Raw genomic sequence first — 17,662 nt, 5'->3', positions numbered from 1 at the left:
TGCCGTGGGCCAGTGCCCGACTCGTGCCCGCTGCGTGCACGGAGCTGCGTCCGCCGTCCGGGCGTCAGTCCTCACGCTGGACCGTGAGGGTGGCCAGTGCAGGGCTTTGCTGGCTGGTCCCCGGTTGTCCTGTGCCTTCACCCCCAGGCCCACGTGTGCGAACAGCACAGCCTGGTGCCCGCCACGCGCAGCCAGCTGGCGGAGGTCCTCCTCCGCGTCCGAGCCTCGTGGTGCCCCTGGGTTGTAACTCAGTGGGGGACGTGGCCGTTGGGCTCCACGTGTCGGCCACATCCTTTCTGGATTTATGTCTGTTAGACTCGCCCATCCAGACTGTGCTGCTTCCTGTTGGTCCCAGCCCTGTCCCTTGAAAGAGAGGAAGTGGCGTCGGGCAAGGCCGGTGCAGGGTTCCCGCCGGGGGGCCGTCTGCGGCTGCCGTCTGCGGTGGTGCGGCGTGGCTCTCAGGGCCCCCATCGGCGGGGGACTTGTTGGCAGGGGCTCCACACCCCCCTGTGCAGCCGGGTGCTGAGCCGTCAACAGGCCGCCCCTCCCTGCCCAGACCTTTCTGAGGTGGTGGCTGGGCGCCAGCGTCTCTGGGCTGCGCCCCCCCAGGGTGAGTCCCACCAGCTGAGCTGTTCCTACTCCAGGCCCATCGGACAGGAGGAAACGAAAAGCGGACAGAGCTCGGAAACTGTATGTGCGTTCCGTGTTCCCTGCAGAATTCCTGGTGTTTTCAGAAAAGGCCCACAGTGTCGAGCCCGTCACCTTCCACCTAGAGCCGCCCTCCCGGGTGCCTTGTGTCCCGAGAGCCCCGGACACCACCTCTGAGACTCACATGAATACCTGTCCTGAAAATCAGCGTGTCCCATGGTTTTCCCTTGATTTTGTGTCTCTTGCCTTCCGGAAGTCCTGCTTTTTAACTATTACAAGGAAAAGTGGGCTGAGATTTGGGGTTTTCCTCGTTGTATGATTGTGTTCCGGGTTGAAAGGGAGGAATGTCAGCACGCTGATGGCCCCTCCCCGCGTTCGCCTTAAAATCGAATGATCACGTGCCCAGCTCTCCTCCACGTCACGGCTAATTTTAATGCATCACTAGAAATTCCTTCCCGTCTACTTCCTCACCTTCGAACCTGATAATCTGTAGTTGGGATGTTTGCAGTTAGAAGCCAAAGAGGAGAACCACGTGCAGACATGCTGCTACGATTGCGTGGATTTTCCGCCATATCCTGCTGGCGGGACGGTGCCCACTGCGTCCCAGTTGTGGTCGCATCGCCAGATGGGCAGCAGGCAAGGCCCTGGTGGGGAAGTGCTGACTACAGCCTCCCTCCTCTGCAAAAAGTGGAGGGACATTCAGGCGACGGAAGGCTACAAAGCCCGCTCAGCTGCCCTGGATCGGGGAGGCCCTGGCCCTCTGCCGCGGCTCTCCTGCTCCCAGCCGCCTTCCGGGGTGGCCCAGTGTCCGCGATGGTCCCAGGAGGCCCTGAGAGATGGGCTGCAGGGCACTTCCGCATCTTTCAGATGGAAACTGCTACACGTCTCTCTTCATCTTGATATTAATGTTTGGTTGTCAGCTTTTATTGGTGAGTTGAAGGATGAGGCCCAGGGACGGCAGGTGTCCCCTTGGAGCAGCCCTTCCAGTGCTGTGGACACCGTCCCCCGTGTGTGCCCCCCCGCCCCCCCCGGTAAGTGGCTCAGGTGGAGAAATACCTGTGCAGGAGAATCAGTCAGAGCGTCTGACTTGTACTCTGGGCCCATTGCTCCAGGTACTGGGCGAGCACAGGTGATTTTTTGTTTGTTTAATTTTTTTTTATTAATCCTCCACTCCCACCCGCCACTCAGGGAAAAAATGGCCGGACGCATCTTTCCGGGCTGGGGCCAGACCAGCCGGGAATGGGCAAGGCTGAGGTTTATATATCAGTTTACGAGAGCCAGTAATGCAAGATGTGATTGTGCCTGGCTAAAGATGGCTGCTACGAGCGGCAGCAGATGTTACACTGTGACCTGAACCGGTGGGGCTGCGGCCCCGTTGGGGTCAGAGCTACGCTATTTAATCAATGTGCACGCTTGTTCCAACCATCGAAATTATTTAAAGGGTTTTCAAAAGAGAGAGAACAAATCAAATCAAATCACAACTGTTCTATCTCATTCCGGAGTCAAGTGTAGTTTTTAAAATGTGGGCCTTGTACAGCATCTCCTCCCAGTTTTCATCTATTATCACAATAATTGAGTTTGTAGCTGGAATTAAATTTATCAAATTGTGTTATCCTCTTTAGAAATTGGAGAGGTAGCCTGGCAGGGCGCGGCAGAGTTAATCCGCTTTGCTGAAGCCCCCGGTGGCTCCACGGGGCCCATCCAGGCAGCTCAGACATCTTCCTGTCACCCTGGACACGCTGCAATTTCTCCTCAATCCCTTGTGCAAATAGTGACACTTGAATCGAGCATTAACAGGCTTAATTACTTTAAAATTGTCATTTTAATTTACACTGATCTAGTATTGATCATACAAGCAGAGATTAAGCTGTTCAGTGGAGCGGATGATGGGGAATTAAACATTAAAGGGCCCTCCAGGGGCTGCGCGCCGCCCGGCGGGAGCCGAAGAGGGATGATGCTTCCCGGTAATGAACTGGCAGCATGCGGGGACATGAATCTCGGGCTCCTGGAAAAGTGGAAATGATGGGGTTTGGGCGGCATTTGCAGGTTATTCATTCGCTGCCATGCATCAATTCTCCGGTGATCCATCTGCCTCGCCAGCGTTTATTTATCCAGCAAATTCCGAGCTGTGACCTTTTGGCTGAGACATCGACCAGAAGTTGGAGTGGAGATTTTTCAGGTGTAACTTTTGTAAGTGTCTGTTATGTTTCCTTGTGTCTCGGTCACACCCAACAGACGCCTCCGTCTTTCAGATGCGCTGGGGATCTGGGCCGCGTGGCGACAGCGGGAGTGGCGGGGCCGGTTTAAGCGGCACTTTGGTCCCTTTTCAGACGACATGACTTGAGAGTCTTGCATTTTCACCAAGGAAGTCTTGGCCCTTTGCCACCTTCCGGTTCGCCTTTAAGTTTTCTTATAGTCAGAGCGACCCCCGACCGTACAGGTGCTGCTGGTGGAGAGAGCATGGAAATGAAGCGGAACATCCCCTTTTCAGAAGGAAGCACGTTGACAGACTCCTCCCGGCTCGCGCCAGAGCACATCAAATATCTTAACCTCAAACCGTTTCACTCTGTGGAGGTTACGTAATAAAAACTTAACGTGATTGGTTTTATGGCTCAGCAGGGAAGAATGAAAATCTGGATCCGTGATGGCTTTATTTTAAACAGCGGCCTAGAGATTGAATTAGAGCCTGATCGGGGAGGTGAAGAAACGCCGCTCCCTCGCTCAGGAGAAGCGTGGATTTGCACTTGGGAGCGTTGGAAGGGCTTTATCGTTTCTCTTCAGTGCGACTTACAGGCTTGTCTTCCTTTCTACTGGTCTTGACTAGCTCACCGACCGTCAGCCGCAGCAGTAGCTCTTTCTGGTTGGTTGGGCTCTGTGGCTTCTGCAGAAGCGGCCTCGCTCCGACGCATCACAGCGCTACTCGCTTTTACTGGGCACCTCCTGTTTGCCAGGATTGTCCCGAAAGCGCGACCGTGATCCCCCCATTTTATAGCTGGGGACTTGGGCACAGAAAGGCCAGAAACACTAACGACTGGACCCGGTGGGCAGTCCAGAGGGTCACAGGCGCGGCCCCTGCAGCCCCGCCCGAGGCGCAGATAGACGGTAAAGAGAGGGAACGCACACGCGTGTTACCGTAACCCTCCGCTTTTAGACCTGCCAGCACATCCTTACAGAGGAGGGTGGGGCCTCAGTGACCCGGGTTCATAAACTAGGCAGGACGATTCCCAAGGACACTCCTGGGACAGGTGGCCGTGCTCTGTCGGGCCCTTTTCCTTGACAGCCGCGGGAGGGTGACGGCCAGTCCTCCGTGCGCTCGCCAAGCCCCCTTGGAGTGGCATTGACACGCCCGTCAGCTGGTCAAGGGCGGGTCGCGAGGCAGCCGGCAGGACGGACTCCAGGAGGGCTCTCCTCTCTGGCACGGGACGAGGTGCCGCTAGAGGCTCATTGAGACTGTCCGGGCACGGGGACGACAGGCTCGCAGCGCTGGGGTCTTTGCTGTGAGCCCAGGGCAGCTGTGCTCCATCACGGCTCTCCCTGATCTCGTTACGTGTGTCTCCCGAGGTGGCCCCAGCTCTCCTCGTCGGAGTCGGGGGTTGAGGCTGCACGTGGCTCAGTGGCTCCCAGCGCACGTACTGTCGCGCGTGCACACGGGAGGGCCTGCCCTCCGTGCCTTCACGGCCCCCAGCACTCGAGGGGCGTCCTGCGTCCCTGCCCAAGCGGCCCCCACCCCCCTGCAGTCTCTGCGGCCACCCCTGGCCAAGCCCAGGCCCACAGACCTCCTCCCGAGAATCCCCTCTCCCACCAAAGCCTGGCGCCGCCCCCAGGCCTCCGGATCCGCCTTCTGCCCGGGCCCGGCCCCGGGCCCCCTGTGTCCCCCTCACCACTTCAAGCCCCGTCCCCTTCCCGCCGGCATCCACCCGCGTGTCAGACCCTCCCCTCAATCGTTTGCCAGTGACTCTGTGACCAGTGGGCAGGCAGGACGTGTGAGGCCCCGGCCACTGAGGACAGGGTGCACCTGGGCCTTGTCCACCCCATCCCGACCGTGCAGGGACGTTGGGCTCACGGCTGGGGGGACTCGGTGTCCCCACCGGCCTCCTAGGACGTGCCGTCAGGAGTCCCCCCGCCATCGGTTTTTCCTACTGGGCCCGATTGTCCCCATCAGCGCACAGGCCAGTGTTTCCCTCTTTTATGGAGAAAAGCTCTCCCGACCTTCTCCTCCCCTAGATTCTCTATCCTGAGGAAACACTGATTTCTCTTACTTTCTAAGGGAAGGGAGCTCTGCGGTTCCGGGGGGAGTGCAGGCGAGGAGTGGTTGTCGCGCTGCTTCTCCGTGACCTCGTCAGTAGGGTCAGTAGGTCCCATGCCTGTCGAGGCCGCAGGGGGCGGCTGTTGTGACCTGGCCTCAGAGAGAGGCAAGGGAGGAGGGGCCTTCCTTTCACGTTATGGGCATCATGCTGCCCGCGTGATGTGAAATGTGGGGCGCATGGGAGCCACCGCCTTCCTGCCTTTATCTGGTGCAGCGCGGGGCGGGGGGCAGCAGGCTCACCGAGGGGGCGACGCAGAGACAGTGGGAGCCTCTCCCGGCTGACCGCCCCTCCCTGCTGTGCCATTGTATTCCCCGGGCCGCGGCGGGGGCTGCGCGTGGTGGAAGATTCTCACCATGCGCCCGGCCTGGTGGTCAACTCTGAGCGGCTGCGTCCCGATCCAGCGCCGCCCGCTGCGGGTCACAGCGGCCCTGCAAAGCAAACACGGGGCACACCTCCCACGCCACCGCTGGGGTCCCAGTAACGGGACTGGGGTCCCCAAGTCAGGAAGGGCAGGTGCGGGACGTGAGCACGGGGCGCTGCTGCAGGGCCGCGCTCTGGACCCCTGTGCTGCTCACCCCCGAAGAGGGCGAGGGGAGGAAGGTGGGCTGGAGCCAGGGCAGCGGCGGCCGGTCAGCGTTGGGCCGGGCAGGTGAGCGCGGGCGCCGAAGCCTGGGGGCCGGTGTTTGCAGCTGGCGGGGCCCTGACTCCAGGGAAGGACAGGAGGCCGCGCCGCTGGTGCTCCTTTGAGGACACTGTGTCCGTGGTCTCTCACAGACCTCTGTAGGCAGACTGGACCGGGCACCCCTACAAATGAGGCTTTCCTGGCGTGTTTGCCCAGATCACAAGGCTAGAAACTGCAGAGCTGAAGACAAGATGAATGAACTGCAGCAGGTGGGCCAGCAGAAAATGGTGAAAGGAATCGTGGAAAGACAAAGGGTGGAGTGGGAGGTGTGTGGTCTGACAGACGTGGAACTTGAGCTGAGGGGAACGCTGAGGGCATCAGTAGTCGTGTTTGAACAGAGAATAAGTGACAGTTTCTAGCATATAAGAGACAAACACACAAACTCTGCAATCCCAATGGGCCCCAAACAGGATAAAAAAACAAAATCTGTGTCCAGACAACAGATGATAGTGAAAGTGAACAGAGCCCTGGACAAAGGGGCAGAGACGGGGTCCCTCCCATGGGGCAGCCGTGACGCCGACGGCCTCCTTCCCAGCCGAGGCCGCGTCCCAGAAGGAAGCTGCTGGCGTAGGATCCCAGGTCCACAGGACACCTTCAGGATGGAAGGTGAAATCGACGTTTTTATTCAAATGAAACCAAAAAGGATTTGTCACCAGCAGACCCACCCAAGGGGCGATAAATCCTCAAGGACATTCTTCTTGCAGAAGGAAAAGGACCCCAGGTGGAAAGTAGAGGCCGGAGGACGGAGAGCGGTGGGCACGTGCGGGGCGAACGTGGGGGGGAGGATCGCCTGCAGTGTAGACGCGGGGTTGAAACCCACCAGCACCAGCACGAGCAGGCGGTGGTGTCAGTGGAATCAGTGTCCGCAGGGCTCTGCCACGTTGAGAAAGGGCTGTGAGGCTTGAGCGGCTGGGGTCCCTGCGAGCCATGCCCTTTGCAGATGCTGCTGTTTTAGCATTTCTGTGGGCTCAGGACTGGGTTAAATTATTTGAAACAGAAGTAGGTGGCAGTTTCCCAATATAATTGAAGTTTAAAAATCAATTAAACCTTTTCAGTAGCATTTTATATTCCCAGGCTTTTCTGATGGCAGAAGGTAGTTTGTAAACGGCGTGCGTCCGTGTTGGCTGCTCTTAAATGCATTTTACTTTACTTAATCCTACGTCCATGATGCTCATAGCCTGTTTCTCCAGAACATTTGGAGGAATGAGACTGTAATTGAAAAGCTAATGATTTTTAGAAGACAAAAGTTGAGAGTCAGAGCTGTTTTAATAATTAGGATGCAAACGCTCTACATAATTTAATTGGCATAAAGTTGATTGATTTACTTGGTAAAATCGTTTAGACGTGGAAGTATGACAACAAATTTCATAATTAAATCTGTTGTTATTTTAAGTCTGGTATTTTTCTTTGCTCGTTATCAAAACTTTCCATTTGCAAAGGTATTATTATTGAAAAGAACGTTCATACCGCAAAGGAATCTCATTTGGGGACGAAAAACTTAGGTGATGTGCAGTTAAAGGTGCTTTGCGGGTACTTGCTGAGGGGCTCGGGGTCTGCAGCATTTCTCACCTTGCCTTGGAGGCTGATGGGCCCACAGCGTGAATTCTGTTTCCCACCTGCTGTCAGGCGTCAGCTCCTGGAACTTGTTAATCAGGCCAAGTCAGTAGCATTTCCCTTTTGAAAAGGAAGGTCCAAGGTACCGCCTTGAACAAAAGCGAGTGATTCCGTGGGGGGAGGAGGGTGTAGGGTCGTGGACAGGGGCATCTGAGAGCGTCTCCCAGGTGCTGGGTGGGTCCGGGGCCCCCACGAGTCCCTGCCCTCGGGGAGCAGCAGCTGCCTGGGATCCTCGGCTGTGGGATCCTGCCACAATTTCTTCCACATCACCACTGCCCCGAGCCGTGGGATCCGGGCTCGGTGCCCAGCCCCGGGCACTCAGTGTGCCGGCGGGTCAGGCCCTGTGGCCATGCCCCCTCAAGACCACCCCCAGGACACCTCCTGCCCTTGTCCTGTCCTCTTCCCTGACTGTGCCTGGCCCCCGCTGACCATTCCTGGTCCCCACTGACCCCCTGTTCTCATGACTTCCCTCTGTCCCTGCTGACCCCCCAGTGTGCTTACTGACCTCTCCGTGTCCCCGCTGACCTTCCCTTGTCCCCGCTGACCCGCCGTGTCCCTGCTGATGGCCCCCTGTCCCCTGCCCTTTGCACTGGCTCTTGTCCGTCCTGGGGGGCTCTCCACACACCAAGCACCCCATTGACATCTGGGCCCAAACGTCTGTCCTGGACTCCGGGCCTGATGTCCCCCTGAGGTGTCTTAGGGCCACTTCAGCCCCAGCTTGTCTAGAGCTGGACGCCTTCCCTCCCGAACCCTCCCCGTCCCAGGCGATGGCAGAGCCCACCTCCAGCTGTCTGGGCAGCGCCCCGGCTCCACCTGTTCTGTCAGGATGTCCTGGGGATGGCGCCCCCCGCTCAGAAGCTGACCGTCCCTCCGAGGCCCCCGTCACCGCCCCACGCCCCGCGCCGCCCTCGGGCTCTCAGGCCAGACTTCGCGCTGCCTGAGTGCAGCTCGATATGGTGCGGACGGTTTGTGGGGTGCGTGGGTTCTCTGGGAGGGCTGTCCTGGGCCCAAGGTCGCCGTGCGCAGGTTGGGGTGGGACCAGCGTCCTTGCAGCGCGGGGCCATGGCGATGCGCCCTCCCCGCAGCCCGCCCGCGAGGCCGTCTGGTGACACGCCAGCCCTCTTCACGCGGCGACTGGAAAAGGTTAGCAGCATGTCACCCTGGTAGGGTTTGTCGCGGGCCAGGGGACGCTGAGTGGCCGTCGCCGCGGTTTGCCCCCCGTCAGGACAGCAGTGCTGGCACTGGGTACTGGGCAGCCCAACGGGGGACAGCACAGCCAGGCTGTGACGGGGCCCAGCGCCCGGGGGCACAGCATGCCAGCCGCTCTGGTGCACGCTTTGTAAAATGCTTTTTAATTCAGCAACGGAATGTCATTAACTTCGTAAGTGGATGAATACAGTGGACAACCGATTTGATTAACTTCAGATGCCGCAGTCGGCGGGAGACCAAATGACATTACGCACGTCCCTGGCGCAGGCGGGCTGCCTGGACTGGGGCTGCAGGGTCAGCGGGGGTCCGGGGGCGTCCTTCCGCGTTTAGCCCACAGGCTGACGTGGAGAGTCAGTCAGCTCCTGTTTGAGGTCGCAGAGCTGCTCGGAGAAGCAGCAACACCTCAACGCAGCGTCCCCGCGGCCGCCTGCTGGTGACGTGGGCTGACGCGTCCAGTCGTGCCGCCTTGCCCAGTTAGGCTGCCCGTCCGAGAGTTTATTATACGGCGAAGATCAATGAAGCTCTGCATTGATGGAAGCAGGAGCCTTGTTTCATTTATCCTTGTTTATAATCTAATGAATGTTATCGTAACTTTGCTTTGATTTATTACTCCATCTATTAAATTGTTTTAAGCCCGGAGTCTTGGGGCTTCACTCCTGTGAAGCGGTTGTTCCCCTTATTGGTGAAAGTCCTTATTCTTTGCAGTCAGGCTCAGCTTCATGGAGGCGCTAGAGGCTGCATTAAGTTGCCCTTTGAACTCTGCGCCTTGGCTCCAGAGCCGTGGACCTGTCTCTCATCGGGGTGTCCTGCGCCTCTGCGACTCTCTCGCCTGACCGGTGGATTCGTGCCACGTGCCAGGCCTTGTGCGGGGGACTCAGAGGTGACCGGACCACCCTCAAGGAGCTCCCTGCACTCCCGGTAAAGAAGGGAATAAGCACACAGCCAGAGTGGGCAGCACTGCAGAAAGACAGGGCTCTGTGGGGCTGCAGTCCGGGAGGGCTGCTCAGAGGAGGCAGCATTTCCATGGAAACCTGCGGCCTCAGGGCTCTATTCCCATGGAAACCTGTGGCCTCAGGCTCTCGTGAGAAGAAGCTGGCACAGCAGGTAATGCCTTGATGACGGCAGAACTTGGCCATCTCCAGGCCTGGGAGGGCCAGTGTGGCCAGAGCTTTGTGAGCTGGGCGGGCTTGTCGTGAGGAGGGGTGACTGGAGAGCAGAGGAGCACAGGGCCAGACTCCTGGTGGCCCTGGCAGCAGGTGGGGGAGAGGCGGGGAAGCAGTGGAGGAAACGAGGGTCCCACCTGGTGTGGGGCAGGGGAGGTTAGAGACACGTTTCTGTAACCGCGGAGTTCATGCGGGGAGTGGACGTTTGGGGCGGACGTGGTGGTGGAGAAGCAGCGGGAGGTGTCCAGAGAGAACGAGGTTTTCAGTGGGAGCAGGAGGGGGACCGGCGCCGTAATGTCTGAATCGGAGAGGCTGGACTCTTGCGGGAAGTCGCGTGGGGACTGAGTTCCCTGCACCTGAGGCTGGCCTCCGGGGCAGGCGCTGCAGGGTGAGCTGATGGCTGCTGCCACGTGGAGCTGGGGAAGAGACCCCGGGGAGGCCGAGAGTGGTGTCCTGACACCCAAAAGGAAGGCCCGTGCAGGAGGACGGGTCGGTGACAGGAGGACAGGTCCCATGTTGCTGGGAAGCTCAGGGTCCCAGAAGGTCTCCTGTGGGTTTGCAGCTGGGCCGGCACGAAGACCTGGCTTAGCGATTTCACCGGGTGGTGAGGACAGAGACCAGGTTGGGAACAGGCAACACCCTGGACACGGCACAGCAGACAGAATCCAGCGAGGTGTGAACATGGGCATCGTGATCAAGCCAGGCCGATGCCAAGAACGCAAGACTGGCTTAACATTTTAAAGTCTCTTAAAGCAACTGGCTGCTTTACCATCCAGAAGCCAGACCTCAATGTGGTTAAAGATATGTCATGTTTATGGGCAGGAAGACTGAGTAGTATCACCAAGACGTCAGCTGTCCCCGAGTCGATCTGTGTGTGTGATCCTAACTCCAGCAGGATGTTTCGGGTGTAATCTGGCCGTTGTTCTGGAGTTTTATATGCAAGTATAAAGGGCCCCAAATCACAGAAGCAAGTGTGAAGAAAAGCAAAACGGGGCATTTATTTATGCTACTAAATATCAAGACTTATTATAAAGCTAAACTAGGAAAAAGTGCTGTTAGAAATAGACCAATGGAACAGAACCGAGAGCCCAGAGAACAGATCCCCAAACGGATGGAGATGTGGTAAATGAGTCGTCACATACGTAAAGGGGAAGCCGGACAGTGTGGAATTCCATGTGGAATGAAGTAACGCTAGATCTCCCCTTGCGCCACACCCACGAGTAAGTCCCTGTTATTGTAAAAACCTAAATGGGAAAGAAACAACCTTACACGTTCTACATGGAATATTGAGACTCATTGTGGGATCAGACTAGGGAACTGTTTCCAAACAAGACATAAAAGCGAAACCATAAAGGACTATGTCGGCTACTTTGACTACCTTAAAAATAAAGGCTTTCATTTCATGGAAGATACCATAAAAAACTGACTAGGTAAGCCACAAGGAGTGGGGGAATTCTCTGTAATACCAGTAGTAGACAAGGGAAATAGAAAATAAGCAAAGGATAAGAATAAGGTGTTCACAGGAGAAACCCAAGTTTCCACTCCTCTTAAAAAGAGGTGCTCAGCTGCACGAGTCTAAGGAAAATGCAAATAAGATGACAGTGATGTGTAATTTCACCCCAGTCGGCTGGCAGAGATCCAGGTGTGCCGGCACCAGGTCCTGGCGAGGGTGTGGGGCAGCAGGCACTGCTGGGCGCCGTGTAGAAACCTGTGTGGAAGATGCCCATCCACCGTGACCCAGAAGCCCCAGCCGCATGTCACGTACACGTACATGCACATTTAATGCACGCGGGTGTGTATGTCTCCCATGTGCTCAAGGACACTGTGCAATGTTCGTTTTAGTATTGGTTCTAATAGTGAAAACTTTGGAAGCAGTCTTCATGTCCAACAGCAAAACTGGATAAATAACTTTCAGTATTATTGTATATTGGATCTTATAGCATTAAAAATAAGCTAATGTTACATGTTGCAACATCAAACGTTTCTCAAATAGAACTTTGAATGGAAAATAAAACAAGTTCCTTAGCCAAAGCAATGTTGAGGAAAAGAAATGGAGCTGGAGGGCTCAGACTCCCTGACTTAAGACTGTACTACAAAGCTACAGTCATCAAAACAAGTTCCTGAGGAGGGAGTGGGTACGATGGTGCAGATAAAGTTGGTGAAGGCTCTGAGCCCTTCCAGGGGTGCCCTTGACCTTGGTCACCGACACTGAGGATGGCAGCCACCTCTGGGGGGACAGTTGCGTTGGGAGTGCCCAGCACAGCGGACACCTTGGAAGCCCCCACACAACCCAAGGCCTTTCTAGAGCAGTTGCTTCGTGCCCTGCTCCCCCCACAACCCCCATGCTGACTTCTGTGCCGATCTCTTTATTCCTTCGTTCTGTTTAAACGCACTCTTTTGACCGTGTCTGTTACCTGGGCGCCACGCCCTGTGAGGGTGCAGGAGCTTCCGTCTCTCAACATCGCGAAGCCCCTGTGTGGTTTTCGGCGTGGTTTGCTCGTTCTCCTTGCTGCGCAGCGCTGCACTGCAGGGCTGGAGCACGAGTGTGTCTTCACCTTGTTAGGCATTTGGTCGCTGGGTCTGTTGGTGTTTCTGGCAGCGCCGCCTGCCTTCCCGTGCGTGTGTCCTGAGAGCCCCGGCTTCCGAGAGAGAGCTCTGTGTGTGTGTTTATGCACGGCTTCCCCTGGATGTAAACTCGCTGTGAGGCCGTGGAGCTGTGCGTCTCCCCATGGCTGTGTGCTCAGAACTTGCAGGTCCCCCATGTTATGAGGGCTGGGTCCCCATCACAGCCACATCCCATCACTCCCCATGGCTGGGTCCCCATCACAGCCTCTCGTGTCCTGAACTTTGTTCTCCGAGGGTGGAGATGTTTGCGTCTGATCCTGTTGGAATGTCAGTGCTGAGCTGAGCACAGCTGCTTCCCTGACGCCACAGCGCGTGTGCACACGCAGGGCCGTACCTCCTTTGGGGGCCCTGTGTCCACGGGGCGCTGTCTGCTCCCCAGGACGGAGCAGGTGACATGTCAGGGGTTCATCATAACCTCCGAACCAAGGGGCCTTTCCAGCCGTGAGCCATCCCCGCCCATCGATGCTAACGCAGAGCAGCTCCCGACCTGTGGTTGCTGCAGGCTTGAGCATCAGTTATCAGCTGTGTCTTAGGAAGTTTTTATCGTCTTCTCAGATGCATTTATTTTATTTTTTTAAAAAATGACATGTTGAAAATGCTTTATCCGTAGAAACAGTGTAATGCAGTGCCTTCCGGGAGGAGCTGTGTTGCATTTAAAGGCAGTTGGCCTTCCCGATGGGCAGATTCCCTGGCCCTAGGCTGTGTGTGACCCCCTGGCTCGCCCTCTCCTGTCCTAGAATGCAGCAGCTGGCTTCTCGGGGAGCCCCCTGCCTGGGGGATGGCGGTGGGAGTTCCCTGGGACTTGGAGGAGGGAAGCTCCCTTCTGCAGGCGCCCTGGGAGCTGAGACCCGGCCTTCTTGTTCCCACGGTGCCCTCAGGGGCACTGTTAGCGCCTTGGGGTCGTGTGCGAGAAGCACGTGTATGGTTTCCTCTTTCATTGCATCCGGAGAAGAACATTTCGCTCCTGTGCCCCTTCCCGCTCAGTCGATTTGACTTGAGGGTTCGGAACTGTCTGAAAGCCAACTGGACGTGGGGGCCGAGGGCTAACCTGTACCTGGGCCGCTAACATCGGCGCAGAAATGATCGGTTAATGAATGTCTGATCCGTTTGCAAATAGAAGGTGGAGGGGTGTTTCCAAGCAGTAGCTTTTGCCGGTGAGTCCCTGGCCCGCAGCGGGTGGGCGGCGGCTCCGTCCGTGGTGCCCTTCGCAAATCCACACTTCGCCGACGTCTGCGGATACGTGGCTTCCTGTCCAGCGTGGGGGACATCTGCCTACGGCCCCATCCCGTGCCCTGGCTCTGTGTATCTGCAGAGCGGCCTGCAGCTTTCAGAGCTCAGCTCCCGCAGGCGAACGAGCGCCCAGGTGTGGCCTGTGGTCCCGTCAGCTGTTAGCCAACCTGCTCCAGGCAGGGGACTGGCTTCGCAGCACTGCAGACCCTCGAGGATCCAGTGGAGCCGGGCAGGTGGGACCAGGAGCCACACGGGCCGGATCCGGTCCACACCCAGCACCCCTTCAGAGCCCTGTCGCGAGAACTCTGGCCTTGGGTCCCCGTAGCCGCGGGGTGAGGCTGCCCCTGAGGCCATCCTGCTGCCAGAGGTCAGGGCGCCCGCCCTGTGTCTGCTGCTCCGGGGACACAGGAGCGGCTGGACTGCATTTCGCCAATGGAGAATTAATAAGCACTCTTGACAGTCAGGTTTATAAATATGTAAAAAGTATTTTAATTGTTTCTAGCAAAACAGGCAAGGAGTCAATACTCTGAGACATGACGAACACACTGCTGACAGGTGCGGGGTCAGAGGACCCGCGAGCCGGCGTCCCGTCGGCAGGCTGCTTCCCGCCACCTGTCCTCACAGCCTGTGACAAATGGGCCCTGAACTGTATCGATGGAGTCGGTCAGACGTTGAAAAAGTTGAGTTGAACTTTGACTTGAAATATTCATTAGAGCTAATTATGGATTTTCTGACTCTGTGAGTTACAGCTCTGCACCTGGCTTGGCAATTGATTTTCCATTTATTTACTGTAAACTTCTTAATATCATGTTAGCTTTATCACATCCAATGAGGCAATAGTTCAAATCTTTGCAATTGCGTTATTTACTTACGCATTTCCTGAGTGCTTTCTTTACCCAAGCAAACGGGAAGACATCCGTTTGCTCGTGGGTGTGGTCCTGCAGCTTTCCAGGGTCCAGTACTGCCCACGTCCCTCTTCTTGGAGGGGCCTTGACTGTCCGCGGTCAGAACAGAGAGCGGAGGCTCGTCCTCGGGTGTGTGCGCCAAGGTGCCCAGATCCTCTCAGAGAGGATTCGGGGCAGAGACCCGATGGGTGAGTCTGGCAAGCAGCGTGTGCACTCCGTTTACTTTGTGCCTGCGCCGTGGGGAGCCTGTCGGCACTGACCACATGCCTGAGTCCCCGTCACACACATGGATACACACGAAAAAGATGTGTAACTACACACGCGCACACACACACCCGGTTAAGTGTGAATCCCAGGTAAACAAGTGACTTTTGGCGCCAGATGCCCCATCCCCACCGCAGCCCGGTCCCTGCACTTTGGCCTTTTCCTGAGGGGGGCGAGCAGGGCCGACTCATCGCCCAGAGCAGCTCCTGGCACCGGCGGGCGCTCCGTGGCCGCTCGGGCTGTCGATCGTGGATGGGCAGGGCCGGTGGCTCCGGAGGCTCTGAGGTCGCAGCTCAGTCCTGAAGGATGAGCAGGGATTGGACCGGGCAGCGGGCGGCTGGCCCGCCGAGGGGCAGGGGGAGCCACGGCGAGGCTGTGCTGCCCGGAACGGAGCCGTGTCCTCACTCAGGAGCCATCCACTCTGCCCCGACCCTCGCCCTCTGGACCACTGGACCCTGCAGCAGACGGGAGGCGGCAGGGGGCGGGGCGGGTGCGTCCACAGGGGAGATGCCTACTCGGGGTTGGCTAGGGCCGGCGCTCCTGGCGTCCTGGGTCGGGAAGTGTCTGCGGCTGACTGTTGAGTTTGGGGGCTGTGATTGGGCTGCAGTGAGCTGAACTCTTTTTCTCACCCACAGAGCTTCTTAGTCACCGCTCAGGACTGCTTTAGAAACGCTCCCGTGCTGGCCTCACTCCGTTTCTCTGTTTGCTCTACAGGCACTAGGAAGCTTTTACTTTCTTCACGAATCCTTAAAAAACATCTCCCAGTTTGACTTTAAAGGTAAGACTCCATGTGTGCTCTGCTGTCTTCTGGGATTCTCCATCTTGGTGGACCCCCGACCCCCTGCCCGCTAGTCTGGCTTCTCCTGGTCCCTCCCACCCAGTGTTCCTGCGAGAGCACCGCATGGTCTGGGTCTGATCGAGGGGTTTGCGCAGTCACTAAGCAGGGAATCGTGAGGACACCTGCTTTCTGGCTTCTCTGAGGCCGAGGTGGCCGGCCTGTGCTGGGCGGCTTCCCCCTCCCCGTCCCGCCCCGCCCGCGGCCGTCCCAGCCCGTTCCCGCACCTCTGCCACCCCTCACGGCTCTGGCGGGTGACTCTAGCTTTCCTATAATACAGTCAAGAGGAGAGGGAAGTGTTTTGTGTCTGTGTACCTGTCGAACGTGAGAAAGTAAAAAAAATGAAAAACACAACTGGAGGGTAGCATATTTCAGAAGAAAATGGGCGAGAGCATATGTTTGTGGCAGAGCTAGAAAATGTAGCCCCGTGTTTAGTGGGTAAACGCTGTGTGTCTGTACTGAGAAGAGTCACCTAAGATGCTCATGACACTAGGGCGTGTGAGTCTGTCCCCTGATCTGAGGAGTTGCCGTCCCTGCTCCAGTCAGTCTGCGGGATGCGTGTGCATTTATCTTCCACGCAGGGTTGTCTCTTCATGTTGCATGTAAACCCGTCTGAGCTCCACTTGGGCTGTTGAGCCAGGTCGCATTAATCTGAGATGCCTCCCGCGGTGAGGTAACTGTGGGAGCGGCTGATTGTGTCGGTTTGTTCAGGTTCATTACCACCACTCACTCGGGAGACGGCTCGCACTCTCCAGGTTGGGAAGCGGTGATTCCATCAGCGTTGAGAACAGGGTCCCAGCCAGCAGGTGATGTTCACCGGCCCTGTAGCCTGAGCTTTCTCTGCTCTCGAGACGCAGCGTCTGCCTTTCCTGCCGAGGAGCTTGGAGTGGCCCAGCAGACCTGGCGAGAGCCGGGGCCGGGGCCGCTCTTCCCATGACCCTTGCAGACACTGGACGTCAAGTGTCCTGTCCTCGGGCTGCGGAGCTGTGAGCAGAGGGGCTGTGCAGACACAGCGGCTCCAGACGAAGCTGAAACAGAACGGCTTGCACTTCTAATAAACCTGCACCTCAGGCTCCACAGGTGCCACGTCTGCTGAACTTTTCCTTCTTCCAAGTAACCATTTGCAGACATATTTTATTACTAAATCAAACTCGTCCGAAAGTACCTGGCTAGCACACAGTTTATTTACAGCTGTGCCTTCGAGGTACATTTATTTGACTCTAGCGAAACCTCCACGCTGCCAGTGACAAGAACCATTATAAGACGGGCAGCGGCTGTGCCCTGAGCAGGCGAACCTGGCGGGAGGCTGTGTCGAGTCTGAAGACACCCCGGGGCGTGGCGTGGCAGGTGTTGCTGCCGACGGATCCCCAGCGCGGGCGAGGCCGGGGTCTCAGGCAGGCGTGGGCCGCCGGCCCCCGCTCCACAGCCCCGGCTCTTCGAGGCTCGCACTTCTGCCCGGAATTGAACTACAGCAAAAGCAATCCAGGTTTGTGAAGTTTGAATCAACTTTTGAAAAGAAACAGCCTGAATTTTAACAAATGTGTTCCTACTTAGAAACTTGAGCTGAAAAGGGATGAAAGGGACTCCAGTGTCTGGTCCAGCACGTGGTGAGCTTGGAAGCTGTCACTCAGTCCTCAGGAGAGACAATCCAAACAAGCTGAAAATGGGTGATTCTTCTCAGGTCCCTCAGAGGAGCAAGGCCACAGGGCAAACTGCTGCCCCCCAAACCGGGGAGACAGACAGACGGGCCCAGAGAGTCAGAGCCCACTGAGCAGAGAGCACCGCACGGTCAGGACACTAAGACAGGCCGAGCCTGGGCAGCTGGCAGGGGACGCGCACCCGGGCTCAGGGCCTACGCTGTCGCGGGCTTTACCTCCTGGAAGCTAACCAGGTTCTCACGCCGAAGATGAGAGAAAAATCCCCAGACCTTTCTGGCAGGGGAGGGGAGAGTAGCTGTTGTGAAGTGTGCCCAGACAGCTCTGTTCTTCTTAAAGGCCTGCCCGCAGGGAAACCCTGAGCCCAGCCCACTGGGGTCTGATCAGGGCCTAACCCACGGGGCAGGGAGATAGCCGATTGCACCTCCTCTAGCCTTCCTGTGCAACCTGAGAAAACAAGAAGAGCCAATGAAGTCCAAAATAAGCAGAAGAAAGGAAATAATAAAATTGGAGCCTATACGTCAG

General features: G+C 57.2%; 1 protein-coding gene across 5 annotated transcripts in view; it reads left to right on the top strand.

Moving 5' to 3' along the window:
* The window catches only part of INPP5A (inositol polyphosphate-5-phosphatase A), a 176,926-nt gene that overhangs the window by 99,494 nt on the left and 59,770 nt on the right, over positions 1 to 17,662 (top strand). For 4 of the 5 annotated variants that reach the window (XM_060033819.1, XM_060033821.1, XM_060033822.1 and 1 more), the window contains exon 5: positions 15,362 to 15,425. The exons of the other annotated variant lie outside the window; for it this stretch is intronic. In XM_060033819.1, the coding sequence (XP_059889802.1) occupies positions 15,362 to 15,425 (64 nt within the window). The remainder of the gene's footprint in view (positions 1 to 15,361; positions 15,426 to 17,662) is intronic. 5 annotated transcript variants of the gene reach the window in all.

The sequence above is a fragment of the Delphinus delphis genome, chromosome 16 (assembly GCF_949987515.2).
Source record: "Delphinus delphis chromosome 16, mDelDel1.2, whole genome shotgun sequence".
Classification (NCBI taxonomy): domain Eukaryota; kingdom Metazoa; phylum Chordata; class Mammalia; order Artiodactyla; family Delphinidae; genus Delphinus; species Delphinus delphis.
Note: the sequence above shows the minus strand (reverse complement) of the source record. Positions and strands in the feature narration are given on the sequence as shown.